We start from the raw sequence: 12,100 nt of genomic DNA, 5'->3' as shown, positions 1-12,100 counted from the left end.
AAAGTGGAAAGAGCCCTGAATTTTCGATATTGACCCCGCCACTTATTAGCTTTGTGACCTCAGTCACAATTTTCTAAAGCTTCAACTGAAAAATGGGGATAACAATACTTGTACTGCCTACCTCATAGGATTGTGAGGATCAAATTGGACAATACATGTGAGGCACCATACTAAACATTAGCTACTTATTTCTTTTAAAAAACCCTCTTACTCTGTTTTTTTTTTCCCCCTAAATCCTTACCATCTGTCTTAAGAGTCAATACTAAATATTGACTTCAAGGAAAAAGAGCAGTAAGGGCCAGGTAACTAGGGTTAAGTGACTTGCCCAGGGTCACACAGCTAGGAAGTGTCTGAGGCTAGACTTAAACCCAGGACCTCGTCTCCAGGCCTGGTGCTCTATACACTGAACTACCTGTTTTATCCTTTTAATAACAAAAACCCAACAACAACAATAATAATACTAATATTTTGCCCAACATATTCCTGAATTTTTTACTGAAAAGTTTTTTTGAAAAATGTTTTTAGGATCAACTGAATTCTCATCTCAAATTTCCACACATGCTATCAGTCAGCTTACCTTGACTTTTTTCTCATCACTTCCAGCCACACTGCTTTTACGAGCTGAGGAAACAGAAAATGAGATTGAATGTGAGGCCCGCGTTCCGGGGTATACAGTCTGTGGGAGCGGGTCCATAAAAGGGACGCTTAGTAAGCTGCATTTTGCCCGGGTCAGTGGCACATGCTTCATTGGGGTGGCGCTGGACAGCGTTCGGGGAAACCTAATGGACCTGCTAGGTTTCCTACTTTGGCAGCGAGGAGGTGTGTAACCACTCTGGGACAACAGAGGGGGAGGAACAGGTTGGCCAGATGTCAGGAACATGCAGCAGGTCTACAGTTCTCATTGGCGTGGCCATCTAACACACTCTGAACCGTTAAATGAAGGCCTAGAAGATCAGCACAGGGAACTTCTGCCCTGAAAGGTTATTCCCCCATGGTGACCCCCTAAAACACCGCCAAGCACTCTCTGTGTCTCCCTTAGTCCTCCCACCGCAGATCTCCAGCACTCTGGATACCAGTCTTAACTAGAATGCAAGCCCCTTGAGGGCAAGGGCTATTTCATTGTCATAACGTGTCACCCCAGCCTCCTGGGTGATGTGATGGAGATAATAATTATAGCGAGCATTTATATAGCATCTACTATATGCCAGGCACTGTACCAAGGACTTTACAATGATTCTCTCATTTGATCCTCACAACACCCCTGGAAGGTAGGGGCTATTATTACCCCCATTTTATAGATGAGGAAACTGAGCAAAGAGAGGTTATGTGACTTGTGACAGCTGGGAAGCGTCCAAGGTCACATCCGAACTCCGGTTCTCCTGACTCTAGGTCTGGTGCTTTATCCACTGGACCTCCTCGCTGTCAGCATCTCTAAGGAGAGGTACCAGAGTTCACCAGTTTGGCGACATGGGTTCGTGCTTGGCTTTGGGAGTTTCTGGGAAGAGGAAGTCCAGGCATTTGTGCCCTATCTTGAAGGGAACACAGAAGGATGGCTAATGGCCAAGAATGAGTTGTGACTGATTTCTGGTTATCAACTCTCCTGCCCTCTTTTCCTTGCAGCAAGTGTGAAGGGAGGGCTATGTCCCACGTGTGGTATGTAAAGGGTGTCCCACAGGTAAGAGTCAGGATAGAGCTCCACCTGGGACAGAGACCATCCCTAGAGGCAGCCAGGTGGCTCAGTGGATTAAGAGCCAGACCTAGAGAGGTCCTGGGTTCAAATTTGGTCTCAGACACTTCCTAATGGGGTGACCCTGAGCAAATCACTTAACTCTCATTGCCTAGCCCTAACCACTTTTCTGCCTTGGAACCAAAACACAGTATTGATTCTAAGACAGAAGGTAAAGGTTTAAAAAAAAATAAATGCTATCCCTATAGACATAATGTAGGATGTGTGGGTGTGAGGAAACTCCAGCACCCACATTTAAGGGATAGAGGGGCACCTCACTTATACTAGAATGGTGGCATGGTTTCTGAGCACCTCATGGGGGGCTGGTCCTTTCAGGGCTTAGTTTGCATTTATCTCAAAGGATCATCTCAGAAAAGTTGAGGGGTACCCTATCTAAGGGTACAAACACAACAGAGTTCTCTTGCTTGTGGGGTTCAAAACAGAATCTGTGTGAATTCTTCCCCTTGTGTTGAAGGAGATTTGTCTCTCTGATTTCTCAAAGTGGCTAAAAATCTTTTCCCAAATGTCTATCCACTGCCATCATTAATCATACTAGAAAAGGATCTGGTGGCCGCTTGATTTTTGTTTGTTTGCTTATAATGGAAAAAATGACATATATGATTGTGTGAGGCAGAAAGTAAATAATACAAACCAGAACTGCTTGCTTTTGGCTGTGATTGTGGGGAAGGACAGGCCTCTGTCTTTCCTTCTGCCTCTTCCTACAGAGAGAAGACTGGGACTGGGAGTAAGCATCCCGTTAGTTCCCAATACCACTGTCCTGTGCCTTCTAGAGTCTTGGAAGAGGGAGTAGTCAAATTGGTATCAGTTCTAGTGACATATTTTTGAGCATTCCTGCTGCATGTTCCCTCATATGGCCAAGATGGTGGACAAGCTACTGGCTTCCTTTGTCTACAAGTCTCTAAAGCCAAGTTAAAAAATAGATGTCACCAACCTGGTGATTTCTGGGGTATGTAGCCTACGCTTTACCTTTAGAATCGGTCAGTTCCATAGCACGGATTCCTAACATGCCAGGGTCATATATAATATCCACTAGCACCAAATATAGTTCATTTTACATAGATATATTATTAAATATTTGTTGAGTTATAGCCAAATTAAGGTTGCAAGAGGAACAAAAAAAGCATTGCAAGGATGCCTGTCCCCTCCAATTCCCTCCTCTTCAGAAGGCAAATCAGGAACAATAAAAACAAAGAGTAATTTAGAGTATTCAGGAAGACATGAGTTCAGACCCTGTTTCATTCACTTATTGGCTGGGGAAGTGATCCTGGGTAAGTCACTTAATTTTTACCTGCTTCAGTTTCCTTATCTGTAAAATGAGAATAATAGTAGCACCTATTTCCCAGGGTAATTGTGAAGACAAAATGAGAAAATATATAGAGCATGTTGCAAACTTGAAAGTGCCATATTGGCAAGTTGCTTTTATTTTTACTGATATTATTTTCCTCAGAATTAAAATGGAATAAAACTCAAATGCCATCTCTCCCTTCATTCAATCCCACCTCAGGTCTTGATTGAGATGTTTTAATTAACTAGCTTTTATATGAAAATAATATTTTGATTCTTGTCTTGCTACCTATCCCTGTGTCCTCTAAACTCAGACCTGCTGGTTAATTATCACATGTAGAGGTGAAGGCTGAAGGCTCGTGAAAATTTAACAATCAGATATGCATGGTGTCTCTGAGATTTCCCCCTTCCTAGCATTCAAGACCCTCCACAATCTGCATCTCATAAACCTCTCCAGCCTTACTGCCTCCCTTTATGAAACCAATTTATGGTTTTCCACTTCCATGCTTTCTCTGGTACTACTCTTTTTCTGGAATGCTCTTTTCTTCTTCCCTAGCCTCTTATATCATTTCTGCCTGTCCAATTCCTATCTCTGCCTATTCTTTAAGGTCTAGCTCAGGTGGGCAACCTGCACTCACTGAAGCTTTCCTTAATATCCTCTGCTCCCACTTGAAGTAACCTCTACTTCCTCAAGCTTCTGTTTGGTCTTCTGTTGACTATATCATCCCAGCTTCTACTGTGTCATCTGGGCCCCTTGTCTTATCTCTTGCCAGGTTCCTGGAGGCTAGGGACTATCTCCTAACACCTAGCACATTGTTTTGTACATAATGGGCACTCAATAAATGCTTTCTTGGATCACACTGACACCACACATGATGGCTGTTCAGAGATTTCATATCCTTTCCTCTCTAAGTCCTTCTGACTTTCCTCTGTCCTTTCAACACCAATATTCCCCCTCTGTGCTATGTTCTACTCTTCTTGCTGACATGACTGTATTACTGAAGGTGAGGACTGTTGTCTTTGGTTTTCTGGGTGAGTATTGCTGCATAGCATCTAGGAAAGGGCCACACACACATCTCAACACATACTTGGTTGAATGGATGAATGAATGATTATATAGGACCCTATCGAATTCTGGGGAAGCCTCAAACCAAGCAGAGGGAGGCCCCTTAAAAAAGGAAGAATCTGAACCCCTGGGAGGCTTCCTTTCTGCCACAAGATAGATAGTGCTTTGGTCTGACATCCCAATTTTCGTAAGGCCACCAGCTACCTCGGTGCTTCTACCCAACTGACTGCACATGTCTCATGAACAATATGTTTGGTGGTTGATGTATTTTTTTTTGTGAACGACAACACAATCAACACATAACTAGTCCCACCCCATGTCTCCATGTCCATGTACTAAAATGTCAATATCTCCTCTGCAGAATACTCACTGGCCACCAGTCTCCCAGAGTTAGTGGAGTGGCCAAGGTCAAAGACCCATAAGAACAAAAAAAGGGAAGTAAGCGTTAACTGTTAAGTGGTGGTGCACATGCAAAGTGGCTGGCAAGCATGAGAGAGGAGCAGGGGGTGCTCAGGGTCCCGGCGAGGGTGAAAGCTGCAGCGCCATCTATCTGCTCACAGTGGTCACCCCTGGAAGTCTCTCAAGCAGCAGGTTTGAAGGAAGGGTTGGAAAGCTCATTGGTATGGTGTCAGCAGCCTTGCCTTGGCACAAGGCACTAGGTAATGCAGGAGCTTGGGAGAGTGGAGCAAGGCACACACCTTTTAGCTGAGGAACTCGACTGACTGGCTTCCCAGATGGGGAGCGGAGAGAGTGCTTTTCAGGTATTTTTGCATCCTTTTCCACTGATGCACTTGGGCTCCCTGGCTCCCCACTCATTGTGTCTTCAGGGCTCACTGTGTCTTCAGGGCCCAACTCTGAAAACTCTTGTTCCTTTGGGATATTAGCTTTGATTTCCACTTGGAACACACTCTCAGAGGATTCAAAACTAGAGAGTTCATCGCTGCCTTCAGTTCCTAACTGGCTTAATTCCGGTGGTTTACTTTCAGTGGCTGGCATCTCTGAGGGAATTTTGGGGAGGAAATCATCAGGGAGGGGAATTTTGATATGATGTTCTACTGGTAAACCAGAGATTGCAACAGTTTCCTTGGAAGCCACGGATGGGGAAGATACTTCTTGAGGTTGTAGGCTCTCTGTTCTTGGGGAAGGTTGAGAAGAGAGAGGTGAATCTTGCAGTGAGGATTCATCGATGTCACGGTCTTCATCATCTTCCCTTACTCCAGCCCTTTCTTTCACAGGCAGTACCAACGGGGAATCCCCAGGGCTTCTGGACTGTATAGACCCTGCTGACATATGTGAGATTCGTTCCCCAGGCATATTAATGGCATCTTGGCCAATGGCCTCCGCACCATAATGTCCTGGTTCACTAAGAAAGCTTCCATAGACCTCATGGCCTTCAACCCCCACTCTGAAATGATCATAGCCTGAAGGCTTCGAGCTTTCCAGCACGGAGGGCTTCAGAGATGGCAAGCTCTGTTCGGTTCTGTCTCCGTTTATCTGCCTTAAAGCTGGGCATGTCTCCTTCATATCTTCCTCCAGGCTAGGTGCCTCCGAGGAGACTGAATTGTCTTGAGAGGCAAGGGGAACAGTCATCTCGGGTTCTTTCTTCCTCAAAGGTGTCTGCGGCTTCTGAAAAGTTTCTTCCACACTTACCTGAGGCATTTGAGATTTAATCTCATTGGCTGAGAAATCCAGGATCTCTGACTCTTCCCTCTGACACTCTGCTGAGACTCTCAACTCCTCTGCATTTGGAGAGGCAGTGATGGCAAAATGTTAGCATGGGCATGTAGATGGTAAAAGAGAAGAAAGTCACGTCTGCATGGCTGGATGCTTATAGACTGCTAGCTGCTGCAGTCATTAAGAGGGATGGAAACTAATATGAGCAGTATGAATGGTGCTTCCATGGAATAGGAATGCCTAGCAATTTTCCTATAGTACAGGACGGCAGCAAATCCGTGTTCATTTTTTTATTTAACCTTTGAGCAGACCTAGACTGCCTGCCCTACTATGATATGCATCACTTGAGTCAGGACAGCTTGTTTGAGACTCTTTTTGAATGGAGGTCCATAGGATAAGGTTTACCCACTGGCCCAGAAACCCTAAGGAATAATCAATAGGTTATATAATGTGTACACTGATGTTCCAGGAGGCAGGGACCGTGCTGGGCATGTGCATGATCCAATGTTCAGAACACTGTGAGATGCTTAACACACACCAAACACCACCATCATCACCAGGATGAAGCACAGGGTCAAGGAGAGCTGATGTGGCCTCACTTACTCATGTCATAGGCTTGCCTTGTTCTCCCCCGCAGCTATGGAGACCTAGTCCTACCGAAAGGTCTCTGTGCCCAGTAAGTGAGAAGCACGAGCAGGAAATGTGTGTTTCCTACCTAAGCGCAGATACATCTCATGTCTAAGCATGAGCAGGAAATGAGAACATGGCATCTATCTATGTATCTAAGCATAGATACAGATAGACAGACAGACGGATGGATGAATAGATAGATCTATCTCTGGCTATCTCTCTCCATATATATCTATATATCTCTAAGCATAAGAAGGAAATGTGCCAGTGTTTCCTATCTAATTCATCCAAGTCATCTCAATCCTAAATCATGACATTCTTTTCCAGCCTACAATTTATGATTATGAAGGGCTAAAAGTTGAACCACAGCTGTTTATAGCAGAAAATGACAAAGAAGTTTGTATATGTGTACCATTATTTTTCTCTGTACGTTTTAATTAGTGAGGGCTGAGGAGTTCTTGGTAAATAAAATCTGTTTTTGATCACAAGAAAGCTTCAATTTAATAAGCCTCATACTCAGTCTCATCAAATAGTTTCATCTACAAATAAGGCAAAATACTTTATTTGAACAAATCACATGTTTTAGAAATTTAAGTTTAAAGAGGTCAATCTGGTAACTCCCCAATCAGTTTGATAAGATTACAGGGCATGAATTGATTTGCAGGCACCTGAGGAACACCTCCCCAAGGAGAGTGTGGATAAACCCACTGGCATTAGGACACAGATTTCCTGTTAGTTTTTTTTTTAATGAGTGGAGCTGCCTCCAAGGCAAGGACTCAAGAGAAAAGGGAGTAAGTAGAACAGCTCAGCCTTCTCTTGAACTCCCTTTTTCTCTTCTCCTATTCAGAAGACTGGCCAAGGACGGAGAACCTATATTCTCAGTGACAGAAACCTGTATAGTCACATTTTCTTCTCCACTGAAATCAGAAATGGCTTTTTAGAATAGAGGCAAGTGACATATATAGCTACCTGCTTTGACAAGAGACCCAAAAGAGTATAAGAGTGGACACCCTGAGTCTAAGGGATGCCAGAAACCAGGAATCTAAAATATTTCCTATAAAAGCCCATGGCAGGGATGCCCACTCAACCTGAAAAGGTAGTTTGTGGATAGTATTCATGAACTTTCAGCTCCTATATGGGAGGTGGGGTGTGAATGATGTAAGCAGCAGATTACCAGAATCCAGAACTCTAGGGAAAGAAAGACAACAGCTTTGGCTACTGTAATGTGGTAACCTCAAGTTTGAAAGTTCAAGGATCAGACCTTTTAAAGAAAAATGGGAATTTGATGATGTATTCAGCAGGTACCTTGGAAAAAGATAAGAATTGCCTTTCCTGAATAGTTTTACCTGGAGAGCAAAGTCAGTGAATGATTTGGACAATGTAGGTTCTATGGGAAGGAGATTGTTCAGCATCCTCAGTGTATGTTTACTTTCTGGAAAAATCCAAACTCTTTCACATGCTAATGGATCCATATCTCTTCCATAAGAAGGTGGCATAATTTCTCAAAGGCTTAATAATGTCTTCCTGTGGTTTGAATTTCCCCAATGGCTCTAGATTTTGAGAGTTTACATTCAAATCTGGCATCTAATATGACCCATGGGAACTTGAGCAAGTCCCTGGGCCTTGGTTTCTTCATTTGTAAAATGAGGAGGTTGGATTGACATGTCCCTAGCTCTAGAATATGATCCTAGAAGGACCTGTGCATGGGGGTAATTTATTAAGCAATAAGTGCTTGCTGAATAAATAACTGTTGTTTTCCTTCTAGTCTTAGTTGTAATTCCTTCTGGTCTAGTTGCAATCTAGAAGGTGTCACAGTTGGCTGTTAAGAGCCTGGGTTCATTCATTCTAGAAAACACTAAAGTAAAGCCAGCCTATTCCATATCTGTACATTATGACCTAATACCCTGACATATAGGTTCTAGAGAAATTCTAAACTGGTTATAGACACTCTTCTAATGCTTGATTATATGATGTGGCTTTTCTCAAACTCTAAGGATTTGGGCGAGATACTGTAAGCACACAACTGAATTTCTACAGACATACTCATATTTGCTCATAGAGGAAACACAACATATTACAAAATTTTATTCCAAAAGTCCGTTGGGGATCTGGGAATCAATCTTTCTCCAGGATCAAACAAACTAACTCCACAAAGTACCTCCTATACCACCTCACACCGATGATTCACTTTTTCTGAAGGGTAGTCCCCATTCCCCATCTCCCAAAGCTGTAGAAATACAGCAGCTATTTTGTGACAACATGGCAACTACCTGGAGGGAGCATTAGAAACAGTGATGATTGTTTTAAAAAGTTACTCTCCAAATTAAAATATAAGAGGTTCTTTGAGGGCTCAAGAACTAGTCTTAAGAATTCAAGATGAGAATCAATCCAAAGGGACATCTCCACCATGTCCTTGCTCTGCCTCGTCCCAGGTAATGATGTAGTTCTTGACTACCCCCCCCCCCACCCCTTTTCCTATCTCCCCACACCCTGTCACCTAGTAGAGCATTGTCCACTGACCTTGGGAAACATCTCCAGCTGCTTGATCCTCCAGGTTAGGGGTGTCTCCAATACCTGCTTCTTCAGCTAGTCAACACACAAGCAAACAGAGAATATAAAAAAGTGATAGTCAATATATGTAAGGATAAACTGTTTACCATTTAGTACCAACTGGTACTTTTTGTAAGAAGTTGGAAATAATAATAATACATATGGGTCAGGATTTAGTGCCACCCTTCTGGCTACCTTGGAATGAGATAATTGGGTTCCATTCTTTTGTCTTCTAAGTATCTAGCACTGTGCCCTATATGTAGCAGGTGTTTAATAAATAATGACATTTTTATTTTTATTTTTAAAAATCCTTACCTTTTGTCTTAGTATCACTTCTAAGACAGAAGAGCAACCAGGGCCAGTCAACTGGGTTAAGTGACTTGCCCAGGGTCCCACAACTAGGATATATCTGAAACCAGGTTTGAACCCAGGTCCTCTTGCCTCCAGACCTGGTGCTCTATCCATTGTGCTACCTAGCTGCCACAATTAAATGTTTATTAAATTAAGTTTAACAAAGGAAAATACAGTTAATAATAAAAGTTCAAACTAGTGTCTTTTTTTGTCAGGATTTAAATGCCACTCATCTGATACTGGGATAATTGGGTTCCTTCTTATTTCTGTATTCCAAGTATTTAGGTTCCTTCTTATTTCTGTATTCCAAGTATTTAGTATAGCTTCCTGTACAGCAGACATAAGAAAGTATTTACTGATAACTTAGCAATTATAAAGTATAATTTAAAATGAAGGTTCAAACTAGACTCTTTTAAAAATATTTTATTATCTTTTATTTTTACATAACCCCCACATATACTCTTCCTTTGCTCTGAAAGCCATCTCTTACAGTTAATAATAAAAAAGGAAAACATGTCAACAGAATGAATCAATACACTGAAAAAGACTGACATTATAAACAGTATTCCACACCCATAGTTCCCCACGGTGTGTATGTGTGTGTATGTGGCAGGGGTAGAAGTGCCTTCACAGAGCTCTTCTCAAAGAGCTGAGCTTAGTCATTATCATTTAACAGCATTCACTTTTGTTACTGTTATTCCCATTTACACTGTTGTTGTCGTTGTGGTCCTGGCTCTGCTTACCTTTCCCTTTTTTCATCAGTTTCTGTGAGTCTTCCCATTCTTCTCTGCCTTCTTCACATTCAGGGCTCCTTACAGTATAGTCATATTCCTTTATACACATGCACAAAATCTGCTTAGTCATTCCCCACTCCGTGGGCATTTTTAATTCCTTGCTAGGACAAAAAGTCCTGCCATGAATCTTGTGGGACATATAGGACTCTCTTGTTGCCACTGGAGTAGAATAGTATGGGTCTTTTAGTCACCTTTTACCATTGTTCCAAATTACTTTCCAGAATAGCTGGACTAATTTACAGTGCAGCCCTCAGTGTATTAGTTAATGTCAACAAATATTAAGTACTTATTATATACCTGGTACTATGCCATAAGGACAAAAATGAAAGTCCTTGCCCTCAATGGGTGGATGTTCAAGTAGGGAAGAAACATGTATATCAAAGGGTGGATTTTTCAGAAAAAGAGTAGACATTGCAATGGAGGAAAAAACATGCAAACATATGAGTACATATGGATGATGTGCAAAACAAATACAAAGAATTTTTTGGAGGGGGTTCCCTAGCAGGCAGGGGGATACCAAGAAAGGCCTCATGAAGAAGGTAAGAGCTTGAGCTGAGTTGTAAAGGAAACCAGGGATTCCAGGAGGTGAAGGGTTGGAAAGATGCACTTAAGGTAATGAAATGGAAGGAGCTGCTAGATGATGAAGTGGATAGAGCATCAGGCCTGGAGTTAGGAAGATCCTTGTTCAAATCTGACCTCAGACACATATAAGCTATGTGACCCTGGGCAAATTATTGAACTGTTTGCCTCAGTTTTCTCATCTGTAAAATGAGCTGAAGAAGGAAATGGCAAACCACTCTAGTATCTCTGCCAAGAAAACCCCAAATGGGGTCACAATTCCTAGAGACGTCCTTCTTCTGAAAATTGTTTTTTTGTTTAAAAAAGTCAGTATATCCCTTTCCTGAGCCTGGTTCTCTTAGAGTAAATTTAGTAAACAGATCTTTTTGCAAATCAGTTTTTTCTCCCAAAACTTCTAAAACTACTTAGACATCGATGACCATATGATAATGTTACAAAATGCCATCATCAGTGAAATAACCTCCTTAAATTGTTGAGCGCTGAATAAGTGCTCAGAGAAGGAAAATTCCTCCAGAGATTCAGATGGATTATAGTAGTGTCTGCCAATTGACAGTCAAGAAGACCTACTCCAGGACACGTGGGCAATGGGGCTGCTCCTAACTACAAAAGTCTAGGCTTCTAGAAGGAGGCTCAGCTCCTAATCACAAACTCTGGTTTTCTAAACAAGAGGAAGATACTTTGAATGCTGGGATAAATCAGCCGTTCTCTTACTGTGGGTGAATATCATTTACAAACTGAAAGGGACAACAGATAGAGTGCAGAATCCTACAGGACCCTGAGAGGATAGATCATTGGACTAAATATAAGTTGACTTACAGATAAGTGTTATAAGGGCTAATGCTTGAACCTGTGATTTTTCTTGGTTTGGGAAATTCCCATCTGAAAAAGCTCCCTTTGCCAACGTAACTTATGGTCAATTTATACATACCTGATATGTTTTATTAGGGATTCCTCTTGTGTGCATTGGACTAAATGGCCAGCTCTGAAATTCTGCATGCTTTAAGTATTTGACCTAGTATTAGCAAGGCAGGATTACAGATAAGGAGTTGAGGAAACCAAGTGGCATTTGTATCATTCTTCCAAGTGAAGGTTGGGATTTTAGAAGAAAGGAAGGGATAGAAAATGAAGAGAGGAAGATAAAGATGGTTAAAGAATCAAAATTTGCATGGCCAGAGATGGGAGATCCTGGGTTCAAATTTGACCTCAGATACTTCCTAGCTGTGTGACTCTGGGCAAGTCGCTTCACTCCCACTTCCTAGCCTTTACTGCTCTTCTGCCTTAGAACCAATACAAAGTATTGATTCTAAAATGGAAGGTAAGGGTTTAAAAAAAAGAATTGAAATTTGGATTTCTGGAGAAAGCTTTATGATTTTAGAATAATAGGCGCTGTTAGGAATGGAAAAGATATGTAGATGTTAGTCTGAT

At 42.0% G+C, this 12,100-nt stretch overlaps 1 protein-coding gene across 14 annotated transcripts in view; it reads right to left on the bottom strand.

Annotated features, from left to right (window-relative positions):
- The window catches only part of MAPT (microtubule associated protein tau), a 160,974-nt gene that overhangs the window by 56,522 nt on the left and 92,352 nt on the right, over positions 1-12,100 (bottom strand). For 7 of the 14 annotated variants that reach the window (XM_007482512.3, XM_016430576.2, XM_016430578.2 and 4 more), the window contains 3 exons: positions 8,922-8,987; positions 4,796-5,836; positions 578-621 (listed from right to left, as the gene is read on the bottom strand). In XM_007482512.3, the coding sequence (XP_007482574.2) occupies positions 578-621; positions 4,796-5,836; positions 8,922-8,987 (1,151 nt within the window). The remainder of the gene's footprint in view (positions 1-577; positions 622-4,795; positions 5,837-8,921; positions 8,988-12,100) is intronic. The other 7 variants (XM_056817014.1, XM_056817015.1, XM_016430580.2 and 4 more) reach the window with 1 other exon arrangement.

The sequence above is a fragment of the Monodelphis domestica genome, chromosome 2, assembly GCF_027887165.1.
Source record: "Monodelphis domestica isolate mMonDom1 chromosome 2, mMonDom1.pri, whole genome shotgun sequence".
NCBI classification, from domain to species: Eukaryota; Metazoa; Chordata; class Mammalia; order Didelphimorphia; family Didelphidae; genus Monodelphis; species Monodelphis domestica.
Note: the sequence above shows the minus strand (reverse complement) of the source record. Positions and strands in the feature narration are given on the sequence as shown.